The sequence below is a fragment of the Silurus meridionalis genome, chromosome 18, assembly GCF_014805685.1.
Source record: "Silurus meridionalis isolate SWU-2019-XX chromosome 18, ASM1480568v1, whole genome shotgun sequence".
In the NCBI taxonomy this organism is placed as follows: domain Eukaryota; kingdom Metazoa; phylum Chordata; class Actinopteri; order Siluriformes; family Siluridae; genus Silurus; species Silurus meridionalis.
Window position 1 is genome coordinate 9382782 of NC_060901.1, and position 15731 is coordinate 9398512.

At 37.3% G+C, this 15731-nt stretch overlaps 1 protein-coding gene and 1 long non-coding RNA gene across 7 annotated transcripts in view; both read left to right on the forward strand.

The window, feature by feature from the left end:
* LOC124401817 overlaps positions 1-10428 on the forward strand; it is a 30094-nt gene extending 19666 nt beyond the window's left edge. The window contains exons 6-7 of one of the 6 annotated variants that reach the window (XR_006928620.1): positions 7729-7802; positions 10210-10428. This is a non-coding gene — a long non-coding RNA (uncharacterized LOC124401817). Of the gene's footprint in view, positions 1-1617; positions 8818-10209 lie in introns of those variants that run through there. The other 5 variants (XR_006928617.1, XR_006928618.1, XR_006928616.1 and 2 more) reach the window with 5 other exon arrangements.
* Positions 10429-11597: 1169 nt separating this feature from the next.
* Positions 11598-15731, forward strand: part of pparaa (peroxisome proliferator-activated receptor alpha a) — a 13045-nt gene continuing 8911 nt past the window's right edge. Inside the window, exons 1-2 of the mRNA XM_046873100.1 lie at positions 11598-11833; positions 15691-15731. The exon at positions 15691-15731 is cut by the window's right edge and continues 204 nt beyond it. Of these exons, the coding sequence (XP_046729056.1) occupies positions 11715-11833; positions 15691-15731 (160 nt within the window). The 5' untranslated portion in view covers positions 11598-11714. The remainder of the gene's footprint in view (positions 11834-15690) is intronic.

Sequence of the window (15731 nt, forward strand, 5' to 3'; positions counted from 1 at the left end):
CTTCCTCGACCCTCCCTCTCAATGTTGTCGTTCACTCTCTATGGCTTTTCTCACTGGCTGTGGTGAAGAATAAAAAAGCTGCTTTGCCTATGCTCTTTGCAACTCTCATTTCATCATCCCCTTCTCCTTCTTCTTTACTTCGCTCTCTCTTGCGTCCTCTCTTCCCTCTACCATAGTTACCCCCCCTCCCTTTCCTTTTCCAGACTTGACCGCATGTGAGTAGTAGAACGGGAAGAGAGAGAGAGAGAGAGAGAGAGAGCATGCAGCTAGAAAAGAGAAAAAAGCGTCTGCTGCTATTTCTACAGTAAGATCCTCCCCTTCAGGCAGCCTGTGCCAAGAGAAGGAGGGTTTTTTTACAACTCTCTGGATTTTAACCCTATGTCTCCAACCAGTTGTAAAGACTAGTTCCTTTTTTCCTGTCAGTTTTTTCCCCCACAATCTTTAGTGATTTTGTTGCATATCTACTGATTTTGGGGCTTTTTTATAAACTCTACTGTGAGCCTTCCCCTTTTTAACAAGCACTGAGTGACTTTCTCGTGTACTGCTTTGCGAAAGATATATTTTCTCCCCCTGGCAGCTTTTGTTTGGAGCTGGTGTGCAGGTGTTTGTGGTTGTTGCTCAGGTTTCTCAGATGGTCGTTTGTAATGCTGAGGTTTGAAAATGGCTGTGGTCTTCCAGCTTGTTGCATGTCTCAGAGAAGGGAAGTGCCAATAGCTCTATTGCCGAAGCACCACCCTCTCGCTCTCTCTCTCGCTCTCTCTCTCTCTCTTCCATTCTCTCTCACCCTCCCTTTGCTCGCTCTTTCATGCGCACACATACAGTGCTTCTTTCACACTCTTCTCGCTCTCTCTCTGAAAGGAGAGCAGGAGGGTGGTGCAGTGGTGGAGCTTTTTCTGGGACAGGTGCCAAATCCAAACAAAAGACGTAAAAAGGCAATGAGTGAGAGATACCTCCATCGAAAGCTATAAGTTGCATGTTGAAACGAAAGAGCAGATTTTGGAGCTGGGTGTGTACGTACATGTGCTTGTGACATTACGTGTTTATTCAGCTGGATGTAAAAGTGGACCTTCACCATGCAACGGCAAAGGAAGTGAGCTAGCGAGCGAGCTGAGATTTGGAATACTTTTTCTGCGTCTTGCCTACACTCCTCGTCTCTCGCTTCCCTCGTGCGCTCTCTTCGTCCACTGAAGGCATTTCAGACGCATGGGGTGTGGAGGGGAGGGGGTTAAAGGAGGAGGGAGCTCGGTTTTTAGCATGCTGAATTATTCATAGGCCTGGGCCAATGCTGCAAGCGGACTGGCTGGATCATTAGCATGCAACGGACATTCTATTTGCCTGTTTGCTAACATTCCTCATTCAAAGACTTGTTAACTGGCAGACGGGCTGACCCACGCGCCTCACCGATGAGACTCATGGCCTCCTATTGTGGCTAGGGCCTGTTTGTCCCAGGCCAGTGGTGGTGGACAGGCATGTGGCCCAATGCTGGGGGCTGCAGCTGGGGTAGAAAGCCTGACTTGGCCCCCTTGGGCCTGCCTCCTCTATGAGAGCTCACTGCTTGCTCTCTCTCCTCTCTGTCTCTCTCTCTCTCTTTCTCTGTCTGTCTCTTCCTGAATACAGGCCTTCAGGACCAGTCTGTATTGCTTCAGTCTGTCCACATTTTCCCCTTTTGTGAGGTAAGTTTTTTATACAGCATTTTCAGTGAGGGTTATTGTGTATAATCACATTTTTTACATGTATAGTTCTAAGTCTGTCGTGGTCGATTCGAATGTAGGATCATATTTTTAATTCAAACGTGTGTCTATGTTTACATGCCTATCGATGCACTTGCGTTGGTTTTAACTAATGATTTTTTTTTATTTATTTCCATGACCAACATGCAAAATCTGCACAGTAACAGGTCGAATATTATAAGAATTTAAAGCTACAAAATATGGCGCAAATCGGCAGGCAGTTTTTTATCATAATAGTATGGTAACCACATCGATATTTCGGCGCTTAGAAAAAGAAAATTTGCCTGTTTTACCTTCAAAATTTAGAATTTGCTGCCTTTATTGGGCTTATTTGGTTTCTGATCGCTAATATATAAGGCTTAGAAGGGAGTCCTTCAGATGCGAGTCCTTATAAAGACTCATTACGACATTAAGGCCAGGCCAAACCCTACTACCATCCCAACATTTTCTGCAGGCATCCATTTCGTTTAATAAGGAAGTCAGGAGTACAGAATTTGCTTTCTAGAAACCTTGTGTTCAGCCTGACAGGTTTTTTAATATATGAGCTGAAACTAATGCTTTTTTAAAAATACATCATTTTAAAATGTATTGGTTTGTGGTTTGTTAATTTTTTTTTTTAAATATCATATTTGCAAGAATCAAACAAAGAAAATTCTGTAAGTACGCATTATAATATTATAACTAATGTTTTTATAACTAAGTATTTTTCTTAAAGTAACTTTATAATCAATATCTGTCACTTAAGGTTTAAATAGAAATTTAAGCTCATCATTTTATATTTTGAAGGAGTATTCGATTTTTATTTGGGAATTTTCCGGGGGGGGGGTTTCGCATATCTGTGCCTGTTTTTATTTTACTTTATTTTATTTTATTTTTTATTTTATATTATTTTTTAGGTTATATTGTATTGTAGTAAGGGCAAAATTATCTCAACATTACAAAAAGAGATCTCTGAGCACACCCTTACACACACACACACTCTCTCTTTTTTTCACACACACACACACACACACACACACACACACACACACAGAGATATGAGCACCTTTTGAAGATGTAATAATTTTTGGTTTCTTATGTTTACTCAGCAAAACAATCAGAAATTGTGTTTAGATTTATAGGTGGTGGTGCAGCAGTAAGGGCAGCATTTCTCCCTGTAAATGCAATTAAATTAAAATTTATAGGCAAGTAGTTCAGCAGGTCTGCTTCACCTGAGTTGGTTTATGATAGGTAGTATACTGCTGGACAAATGACAGATTAATCTCTGAGTGGGGGGGTTTGAAGTGTTTTGGCACATAAGTGGCATATTGAGTTGGAAGTGAACACCCCCACCCATCCTTTCTGAATCGACCCGTCTACTCTGTTTTTTTTTTTTTTCCCTTTAGTGAATGGAGTGTTCCAGAAATGGTGTATGGTATAAGCACATTGCAGGTGGCGTCATGTAAATGGTAGGGTGGTTGGGGCATGATTGAAGCTTGAGGTTTAACCAGTAAACCTTGTTTATTTAAGAGTATGAAATATATTTTGTGTCTGAATAGAATTTAACATTTAAATATATGCATGGTGTTTCTTGTGAAATATTCATTATTTGCTGTATTTCTTCAGAACTCTGTGTGTGTGTGTGTGTGTGTGTGTGTGTGTGTGTGTGTGTGTGTGTGTGTGTTGGGGGTTCCTATAAAATTTTGTGCGTATTACTATAATTGTAAAACAACCTCGAACACTGTAACATAATGACATACACACAACAAAAACAACACACAACTAGACTTACTTGCCCCACAAGAGGCAAGAGGACTCTAGTTCAGCCCTGAATGAAATTCCCACGCCTTTAATGTGTGCATATGAGAATAAAGGGTCTACACCCCCCAAACCCCCCGCCCAAAAAGACACTCATCCATACCCAGTCTAGACGTAAAACGTGTCTTGTGTTCAGTGCAGAATGAGAAAAAAAAGGAAAAAAAAAACAGAATAGGGGGACATGACATTAAACGAATTTAACAGCATTTCATGATTGATCTACACAAACAATATTTATTATTTTAAACTTCTAAAGCATAATTATTGTAATATCTTTACATGCCGAAGAAAATCAATTTGCTATTTTAAATTACCAAAATATTTAAAGCATGATTAGGTTTACAGAATTGGAGGTGCTGGAAAATTAATATTTAAAAATATGATAATTAATAAATTGTTAAAAATGTTTAAATAGTAGATATCTTTGTATGTTTTTGTCTGTGTAAGAATGTGTTTTAATGTTTAACTGTTTGTGTTCAAGTGATGGGAACTGAATATAACTTTCTAGAACAAAGTGTATATATTTAAAAGGTCCTTCTTGTTTTTAAGCCATGTGTGTAAAATCACAAGTTTATGATTAAGCTCACAGGCAAAGTGCTTCACGATGTTCTGACTTTTTAATACAAAAATAGTGGCAGTTGTTTTTCTAAAGAAAATTGTGTAGAAGTGTCACAGCTTCATTCTTAATGTAAAGATTAATTAAATTTTGTTAATGTTGCATTGACAATTATTTTGCTAAATGTAATGTTAAGAATTCTTTTTTTTGTGCTGTTTTTTTGCACATGCACATATTTGCGCTTACGTCACGTTTTCCATTTCTAAAATTAAAAAGCATTATAAATGCGTAATTGCAAAAGCAAAAGTTCCTAAATTGTTTATCAAAAGTTGTTAATTATTTTGCAACTTGTATTTCATTTAATGAATATGAAATGTGTGTAATCAGCACTAAAAAAATATTTATAACATTCTTTACCGGGAGGACTTTATGAACTTAAATGTGTGTGTTTGTGTGTATGTGTGCGTGTTTGTGTGTGTGTGTGTGTGTGTGTGTGTGTGTGTGTGTGTGTGTGTGTGTGTACAGCATAATGCTGACATTACCTGTATCCTATATCAATTCTTTAACAAATTTAAAGCAGATCACAACAGAAAGTGTAAGCATATTTCTGTCACTAACAAAAGTGTCATCTTAGATTTATGTAAATGTTGATTAAGAGTATTTGATGAAAAAGTAAGATCATTATAAATCATTATAAATTTATTTGGATAATTGTTTTATTTTATAAAAATGACTACTATAAAATAATAACTTATAAGATGCAAGTAATACAGCATCACCTGGATTATGTAAAAAAAAAGTAAAATAAAAAAAAAAGCTATTGATTATTTTCTTTCAATTTAAAAGGTGTTGCTGAAATGACTGCCGATTTCAGATTTTTTTCCTGATATATGAAAATACAGATTAGAATACATTTAATTGCTTTAGTGACAGTATTGTTTAGAATCAAATCACCATTAGTTTGACATTAGCGTATTATCTGAGAACTTACATAATGCCAGTGAATTAACGGTTATGACACTGTCAGTCAAATGTGGCTGAACCACACCAGTTTGCTGAAAGAAATGATACATTACTCTGATCAAATCTGTAATCATGTAACCATGTAGATGATGGATTGTAGACAAGTGACATTTCTGTGGAACTTTTACAATTCTGTTATGATCTCGGTCATGACTATATATTTAGTAAAGCTGTAATTGTCTGGAAATAACAAATGGAACTTTTGGATTGAAAATCATGTTGCAGTAAAAATATATATAAAGCGTCTCGATTAATACGTCTGCTATTTGGTTAAACATAAAGTATTTAAATGTCTGTGTGTTTATTTCATCTATAGTGTTAAGTATTTTTTATTAATTGCTGGGAAGCTTGGCATTTGTTAGTGAACATTGGTGCTTTATTTATTTTACGAATTCTTATTGAGTATTACGTCTCTGTTTTGTGATCATTTAAGGCATCATTAAAACCTGGTATTATTTGCCCATCTGGCTAGGGTGTGCTTTGCTATCATAAATGTTTAACAGATTATTTTCAGGCAGCAGCTTTATTTTGAATTTTGTTGACTTTTGACTTGGTGCGAAAAGACGTATTCAAATACCTGCAGCACTGATTTATCACTGTAATATTACATCAGACAGGGTGCATTGCTCTCTGTCAGCGGAGCTTACAAACCGCAGCAAATCAAATCTCTTTTATCAGTTCTTCTAAAAAAAACAGCTGTCACAATGACCATGGTTCCTTGCTGCAGCTTTGGTAACAGAAATCAGGTGCATGAAAGTGACTCCAGCACCCAAAGGTCAAATGGGGATTAAGAGAAACGGGACTCTGGAGCAGTGCAGAGAGTGGCCTGTTCTGCATAAAAGCCCTATTGTCACAGAATACAGCGCTCTCGCTCTCACTGCAAGGAGCAGGCAGGTCTTAAGCCTTAGGAGTACAGCGCCACCTACTGGCTGTTAATTGCTCCAACCTGACACTATCTCCACCAGGCTCCATAGGGTCATATGAACAACGTATTCAAACAAGAAACAATGATTACCTACATCAAGCACAAATGAATGCACAATGGGTGCATTGTGAATGTATAGAACATGCATGATTCGGACTGAGAAAGGCGAGAAACGCCAAGTGATGTGCCTTATCATTCTACATCTCTGTTTCTCTTTATATGTGTAGAGATTGAGCTTCTATGAGGTGTGCCATTCCTGCATCTAGGTCACAGGTTATGTAATGACACTGTCACGTCATGCAATGTAAGAGTGATGGGATGGAACTGGAAGGAGAACTAGAATGTGTGGGATAAAACAAGCCTTCGCATTTATCTATTAAAAGTCCAGCACACACAGCTCCTGTAACACCAAACATTGTTAGACACATGGACAGGGAGTGCAGCTCAGCTCCACATTTAACTCTACTCACTCCAACAGGTCTTTCAAGGACACTGAGGAGGCCTTATAATTACTCCCACCGCAGTTTGATGTGGATGGATGATTTGGCTTGAGGGATGTTGTTAATTTTCCCGCTTTATTGTAGAGGTGGTTGATTTTTAAAAACGCCCTTCACTGAGGAGGTGTACATTTATAGAGCATGATTCAGAGCAGGTTACTCCTACTCTACACTCTCCAAGTGTAGAGTAGGTAAATGAGTAATGTAAATTGCTTTATAAACTGTTGAATTTTACAAATGGGTCAAACTGAGAAAGAAATGAAAAGAGAGACCTAGTTTTCTGAAAATGTAATAGAGAGGAACCTTGAAAAAAGTAAAGCAAATGTGTTTAAATTAAATTTATTCTTACATAACTTTTTATGGAAACCAGGCCAAAAAAAGGGAGTTTAAAGGTTTTTCTTTTCTCAATGATTGCTTCTAACAGTGTAATTTTTGAGTGGTACCTAAGTAACATTATTCTTTATTTGTAATATGATTTTGAAGAACTACATGCACAAGTAATATTTCAGTGTGCTGTATATCTGTTTATCCTATCTGATGTGTATTTATAGCATTGTTCCCGAATAAAAAATAAAAAAAGCCTAAGAATAATTCAAAGCCCTAATATTTAACCATTAAACGAATTTGATTCAACCACAGCTTTATATTTATGGCCCTTAAAAAAATAAACACTTGATATTTTAGTCTTATTTTGTTTGGAAAATGACTTGACTCAGTGTTTGAGTTAGTGGTAGTGTGTTTGTGCATCGTGTGATTGTGTGCGTATGGTAAGCTTGTGTGAGTCAGTGCTGCGGTAACAGTGGGGTCTGTGGTAGTATGAGTAAGCTGTATGTGTGTGCCTGAGGTAAACCACAATGTATCCCACACTCTCAGGCCTCCCGATTACTCAGATATGGACACTTGCATATGCACGCCGCAGTCATACCTGCATGTTTGCAGTCCACACATGTGGAACCGATGCGCCAGTGCTCATTCAAGCCAGAGGTGCGATCTGATCCTGCTCAGGCTCAGCATGCAAAACTGTAAACAAGAATTCCATTAATAATGAAAAGAGCTTGAGAAACATCACACCACACAGTGTAGCTAAAGACACAGCGAGAGAAAGCATATGTCACTGCTGTGTTGACTGCTGTACATGTAAATAAATGTTTACAATCCAATCACTTTTTGTCTCTTTTTCTCCCTTTCTCTCTTCCACAGATGGCCAAATAATTATTGTTTTACATAAAATCGTGTCCAGTGGAACTCCTCATGAAGCAAAGCTGTGTATTAAGGTGGTATTATTTATTTACACTTCTTGTTATTACACTTGTCTATATGTTTGCCAGATATGTCTAATAATCCTCAGGAATCCTTTATTACTCTGTATCTGGATTCAATAAATTTGAATTGGAATGAATTGTTTGGGAGTTAATGTATGTGGATCATCAGTCCTGTTTCAAAGAGACACTGTCCTTTGGGGTGAGGTAGTAGGTTGTATAGTTTTAGGGTTGAGCCCTTGCTGTCAGATAACTATACAACTTACTGTCTTTCCTGAAGTGGCCGTAATGTCACCGATGAAGAGCTGCGTGACCAGTAAACGACCTCATCACAGATGCCTTTAAGGATTTATTAGACCCCATCTAATAGTAGCAAGAGAAGTGTGTTAATGAGTGCTTCCTCGTAGATTCCCGGTATAATATAGCAGAAATGAAGGAAAGAAAATATAAAAATGTTGCATTTATTACTGAAAACAGGATTTGAAACATAAGGCAAACTATACAGAAGAAAATAGTTTGAGAAGACCTTCGTGCTTTGACCTTTGTGAAACCTAACATACAAAAAGCCTTGCTTCTATGAATGTAAGTCTCCCTTTTTCTTCAAGCTAATTTAAACTTTTTATAAATAAAAGCAGTTTGTCTGAATGCCGAATAATGAGAAAATGTGTTTATCCAGCAGTGTCTTCAGTTTAGTCAGATTTCTGGTGTTGTTTAAAGACAAGACAACAAATACCAAGCAGCTCTATTTTGAGTTCCACTGATGTTTGTTCATCTGTGAGCTCAAACAAGATGTCTGTACGCTGGAGAAACTTTTCAGTGATGTTCGTACAGGGTGAGGTAGTAGGTTGTGTGGTTTCAGGGTCGTGATTTTGCCCCATCAGGAGATAACTATACAACCTACTGCCTTCCCTGAAGGGCAGCAATACGTCACTGGATACCAACTGAAAGATGGCACTGAGTTGTTGTTGTTGTTGTTTATTTCAGCTGGATTGTCATTTTTTGAAGAGCAATAATAAAAATAAATATCTAACTACGTGTCTGTTGAATTTGATATTCCAAAAATGTTTTATTAACTTCTGCATTAGTGTTGTTTTTTGAAAAAATTGTTTTTCTTACTATAACCTATGGGACCAAGACATCAGCAAAATATCTAACACTTTTCCCCCAAAGCATCCATTGTGTAGCCCTGGAGCAGCTGGTTCTGTAACTAAAGCCATTATCTAGTGTTAAGAGAGCAGTTACATGGCTACAGGCTGGCCAGCCTTTGACTGGTCCAGAATTTATAGATGCTGATGGGCACCTAGGGGGACACACAGAGACTGGCACACACAAGAGAACAGACGGGGGGACAGACAGGATGTGATGGCACTGACAAGAGACCATGGTAACCTTGTCGCCATGGAACTAAGTGATTGGGAGGACTGGCACATATCAATATTCTTACCATCTAGTATAAAAAAATATTTCATGTTAGTCTACTTTTATAGCAATAATCTGACACGCTTTCAGACGCATAAAATTAATTCTATATAACAATTTTTTTATTTATTCATTCTAATTATCATTTTGTTTAGTAATATTAACTTGCTTAAGACAAGACAACACAGATAAATATATATATTTTAAATAATATATCAAATATAACAACAGTTTATTGTTGATATTCTTTATATTTTGTATTGAGCTTTTTGTTATGCCAATGAGGGTAAGACTAATGTAACACACAAATTAGAATATTTAATAAAACTAATACTTTGATATTACTAAAACTAAATATTGTATGTAGTGAAGACAGTAGTAGATACAGTAATGGAGACACTCAAAAGAAAAACCTTTACAGAAAAATTGTTGGAGAATGATTTCCAATAAATATCAAACACTAATTTATAATGTACATTTTATGCTTTTTTTTTTAATCTAAACTAAATCTAACAATGAGATAAATTGGGTAAATGTTTAATTTGTGATTCTGTGAATATATATATTATAATGAAATATATATATATAAAACAATAAATATTGAATGAGTTAATGGATTTGATCAATTTCATCCTGTAGTTTCTTTGGATTCAGTGTAATTAACTTAGTAGAATTTATTAGTTTAAATGATTAGAACTGAGTGACGTTAGATTCAAGTAATAAAAATCAATTAACCTTTTACTTATAAGAAAATGAAGGAATTTATCTTCATAACTTCTGAATAAAGGTTTACATGCACTCATTTATGAGACTGGTTTAATCGGTTAGGAGTTGGTCAGCAGGTGGCAGCACTGATCACATTTTTCCGTAATAACTTTAACAGGTGGCGGTGTTATTAGTCATGTTAAAGAGATACTCAAAGCAGCAGTCTTTGAAATAACTCTCACTTCACCGCTCATATTATAATTCATAAATATCATTGTTTCTGATCAAACATTTGTAGCCATTGGACTTCCGCGGAAAATGAATGCCTCCTTAGTAATCGCATACTCTAAGCTACGTTGCAGTCACATAGCAACGACCCGCTGTCCTTCGCTTATTGGCTGCCTTGATGGGTTTGACCGGAAGTGGAGATCCGACGAAGAGGCTGGAAATAGGAGCTCCGAGGTGCAGTGTGGAGGAACTGGTGTATGGCGACTTCGGATTGGGCGAAATGAACTTCACTGAGGTAGTGGGGCATTTTGGTCAGCAATGAGCATGTGTGTCACTGTAACAGATAAAAAAAAAATCTATGTTAGCGGTACTGCTCGATTCTGAAGCGTCAATGCAAATCCAAAGGGAGTTAGTTCTCTTTACTTAATCTACTATAACTGTATGTTTGTTTTGATTTTTATGCCAAATTTCATAAGAAGGTCCATCAAGTGGCATGAAAATGAAGCTTTCTATCCGATAGCATTGCAGTGTATTATTGTTCTGTATGGTATTAGTCTGCACGGGACAAACAGTTTATTATATTATAGATTGATTGCTGAGATTGATTATTGATTAGTATTTTGTTGATGAGTAGATCAGTAATTATAAGTAAGTAATTACTTATTTATTCAAATTCTCTATTAATCGTTAAGCATTCCTTAATCAAGCTTAATTAAGTGACACTGAGTAGTATGTTAGGCTTTTAAAAGACACGTGTGTGTGTGTGTGTGTGTGTGTGTGTGTGTGTGTGTGAGATATTTATATTAGCTGCTTGTAGTAGTAGTTGTAGTGGTGAAGGTGTGTTTTTATGATTTTATTATCAATTAGTTTATTAAATATCTTTATTGATCAGTTTTATTTGCAGCATAGCAAATACTAGTTTTATCTCCCTACTCTGATTAAAGCCACTTTAGCCATCAGATGGTATTGACTTTAGTACTAACTTCACTTGCCCTGGTGTGAGTTTTGGATTTCCAGAAGTTAATGCACTGGAGCACAATTTTTAATCAGGGTCTTTAGTGTCTTGTCTATTGAAGGCCCTGAGAAAAAAACGCACCCTCCCAATCGACCTCATCTATTCTATAAAGTTATTTTTTTAATGTTTGTACTGTTTTTGAGTCATTTGATTGTACATTACTTAATTTTTGTATCATAAGATGTTTCATTATTGCACTACGGATGATCTACAATGGTTTATTTCCAGGTACAAATGAGACAAAAGCATAACACCGCTCATGCCACACTTCTATTTGCCTGTGTTTTACACAGTGAAGCTGTGTTCTAACCTTTTTTTTTACTTTGCTGAACCTGACTTTTGTAAAAACTGTGTTTCAGGTACAGTCAGGATATTACTTGTATAGAAGGGTGTGTTTAAGAACAAGCCTTTATTGTTGTGGACACAAACGCACCTACATGTTTATCGCTTCTTACATATCTCAATATGTAAGAAGTGATAAACATGTAGGTGCGTTAAGGGCATCTTATCAGATGTGAGTGCTTCTTGCTTGCCCTCTTGGATTGGTGAGGCGCCAGGAAATGTGCTCCACAGCAAAAGACATTAGAGTAGTGTGTGGGGTTTGGACTTTGGCCCCCGCTGGGGCCAGAGCATATTTATTGGCTGCTGCTGCTCGTACACACTCGTGTGGCGTGATCTGGTAAGCATTGATTTTCCTTTTGCTCTCTCATGATGGTGAGGGATACCTGTGAGACTTAAATATGTCTTTATAATCTAGGTATGTTCACTAAAAAAATGGAGAGGATTTGAGGGTTCTCTTGTTTAAACTATATTTGCATATGGATAGTGATTGCTTTTATTTGTAGAATTAAATGTTCTTGCCGTCTTTGAACACTCTTACAATTTCATAGTAAGTTCCATTTACCTGTCTCATGTTGCATCCAGCTGTAAGCACTGACCATAAGACAGGTTTGACTATAAAATGCCTTTTTTGTTCCATGCAGAAAGCAGCACTGTGTAAGTAAGGAGTATCATATGCCTGTGTATGTTTGTTGTGGGGTTTTTTTGGGGGGTTGTTGTTTTTTTTGTAACCTTTAACTTAATAGTTCATCTGTTGTCTACATTTACAATATCATTTTCACGGGTACATTAGTCCGGTGTTCGTAAGCTCATTTAATTACACTGTTGAGATAATGTCTAGCTGATATTTCAGCATCTAAAAGCATCATTGATCAATAAAAAGTGTCATCTCCAAATAGGAGTGCGCAAGTTGTTTTTGTTGTTATTTTACCGCACAGATTGTCTTCCTGTTTCTCTGGTCCCAAAAATATTTTTCAGCTATTGTTCAGGCAGAGTAACACAGACTTGCCGTGAGGGGACAATGAGAGGACAGGGGTTTAATGGAGCTTTATTACTTTCCCAGTCCTCTTAGCTCTAACCCTCCACAGCCTGCTTCCTCTTGAGCACGTAGCCTGTGCTGGCTGTACACTGGGAATAACACGTGTGTGTGTGTGTGTGTGTGTGTGTGTGTGTGTGTGTGTGTGTGTGTGTGTGTGTGTGTGTGTGTGTGTGTGTGTGTATATGTGTGTATGTGTTGTGGGTCAGTTCACCCTTCCTCTTGCTTAAGCATGAAACAGGAGCCCTAAGCAGCTGTCTTACATGCACTGCTGATACTCTGATTGCTGATTGTGATATAATGTGTTACAGTTGCAGTAATGTGATTAATGAATATGCAGAGCTGAAGATTATGTGCTGGAGGGTGTGTATATGTGTTTAGGTGATGGAGGAAGTAGATATTTGTTCCTGGCAGGTTATTTACAGTGTCCTGTTGAGTAATAGAGTTAAGTTTGTCATGACTCCAGGAGGCATGCTTCTCCACTGTTGATGACCTCCCTGTACTTGGCTACAGCATTCTGTCATAAGGCAGGTGTCATGTGTGCTCTGCTTTGGACACAGACTATGATCATCTGGCATGTAATACTTCAGCACTTTCTGTCTGGTTCTGGCATAAAACTGAATTATAGCACATTATGTGAAATAATTATTTTCGTTCTTTCATTTTTTCTATATTTCTTTCTTTCTTTCCTTTTGTTGTCATACAAAACATCAGTTACACATGTCATGATTCTGTAAATCCTGGATAGTTACTGATAAGAATTACCAAGAGAATTACCAAGCACCACCACCCTTTTTCTTGGATAAGGAAGCAGTTAGAAGAAATATTTGCCACTTTGTCATCATGGAACACTGCAAGTCCAGTTGATTAATTTACATACATTTGTGATACAGCTACAGAAATCAATAGGTTAATCATAAGGCCACCGTAAAATCATCTGATTACAAATACATGTAAGAAGAGCTTATTGGAAGAGCATGAAAGTGATTCTCAGAATGTTATCAAAACAGTTTGCAGAGATACTACAGTTTGGCAAAGTTTATAGAGTTATTTAGAAAGGAGTGTCATTATGAGACTCCAGCACAAGTGAGAAGTTTTTTTTTGTGTCTGCGGAGGCAGGTCATCAATATTCACCATCATCAAGATCTTAAAAGGTTTCCATCAAAGGGCATACACGGTCCATGTGATCATCCATCCCACTGGTGTTCCTGTGGCAATCACACTGCTCCACTGCCAGAAAAGGATGTGTACACTGGGCAGATTTTGCAGAGTTGATTTTGCTAATTGCATTTGACGGTGTCTGTAAACTAGCAATAAATCCTATTTCCTGGCATTCCATTGCTAAGTTCTTCCAAATTTTAAAAGTAATATGCCAGTGAATGCCACAAGCAGTTCAATATCAAGTTCAGAGTAAAACATCATCCATAAGGCTAGCAGCACAACTAAAGAAAATACTACTTCAAGAAAAACAACTTAAAGCAAGTGGATTCCAGGGACTTGCATAATATTTATTAGAAAAGGCACTTGACATGTGAAGCATACATTCAGCAATAAATGAAGCTTCCACCATACACACAAGCTGTTAAACCGTTTGCTCCATATGGTGTACATGACTCAACATGTGTACAAGGTGGGAAGAAGAAGGTAAAGATGGTAGTATAGATTAGAATTGCCTTTATTTTTTTAGATACATTAAACCATAGTGAAATTATTTTCTTTGCATATCCCCAGTTTAGAAGCTGGAGTCAGCCATGATAAAGCACCCATGGAGCACAAAGGATTATGGGCCCAAGAGTGGCAGCTTGTCAATACCGGGGTTGGAACCCCCAGCCCTCTGATCAGTAATCCAGCACTTACCCACTGAGCTACCACTGTAAATACTAAATGATAAATAAATACTATAGTCTTTATTACAAATACTGAGCAAATGTGACATTGTTGAAAGGTCTCTGGCTTTCAGCTAATTCTTTCTTTCTTTGATTGTTTCCTTTGCTTTTCTTTCTTTCTTCCTTTCTTTATTCTTTTTTTCTTTGCACAAGCACAGCTTGGTCGCAAAGATTTAGAAATTTCGTAATAAACCACACACCCACTACTCCCTAGTCACTGACCTACATACCCAAAACCGAGGTCTGCCTGTGTGGCTCCCCAGTGAAAATGCATGTGGCAACACTTGTCTGTGCATGTTTGACACGGCCAAGCTCTGAGAATATGTGCAAGCATTCCTGTGGAAGCTCCAGAATCTTCTTGTTTAAAGAACAATCGCTTTAGCTCTCCATTTAGATTGCTCCAACAGCTGCAGCAGGGAAGATGTTAGCAGCTGGGTATAATTCCTAGCTTCACATTATATATATCGTACAGAGCAAAGAGCAGACAGGAGTTTGGAAGCCATTGCATTTGGTTTTCCCAAGCTGGACAGAGCTTTGGAAACACAGGAGCCTTGCCCTAGTCAGATGATGCAGCAGATAAATGCTTTTCCTGTTTGATGTTGGATATTTATTGTTAGTGTTCAGGATACCTTTTCTATTAAGCTATGACCCAGTTACACTGAGCAGTAGTCATGTGATATTTGCTCTTCTTTTAATGGCTGTAAGATAAACATGGGACACTATATATGACAGCAACATAAACGTCAGCATAATATAAAACTGTAGTGAGATTTTTCATGGAAAATATAATAATGGACATTTGATACAGTGTCCAGTGTGTTTTATATTATTAGCAACACCATGTGCTTTTGTGCACGTGTTATAGAAAAGTGCAGAGATAAGGCATAGTGATAATCAATAGTAAAATCAATATGAGGATCTGTTCACATGGAATTAACGTCACAAATTCTCTAAAATGGACATTTTTCTCTTACCTTGGGATAATAAATATAGTGTATTATATCATTTTTATTTTCCTTTGTTTAGCATATTTCCATTTGGTCGTAATCCATGCAGAACTTCACCTTTGGTCAGTGTTTGAGATAAGATGCTGTCATTACGACCATGTCTTTTTGTGATTGTCATGTCTTCCACGGTTGAATTTGCGGTTGTTGAACTTTTGTGGCATCAGTGCCATTTGGCATGACAAATCAAAGTGTGATCTTTATACTGTTTGGTGGGCTCTTTATTTATTAACCTTGTAATTTGAACTTGTTTTTCTGTTTCTTTTTCCAGTCTAATGAGTGATCCAGTGCTTGCAGTGCCGTGGCTCAGCA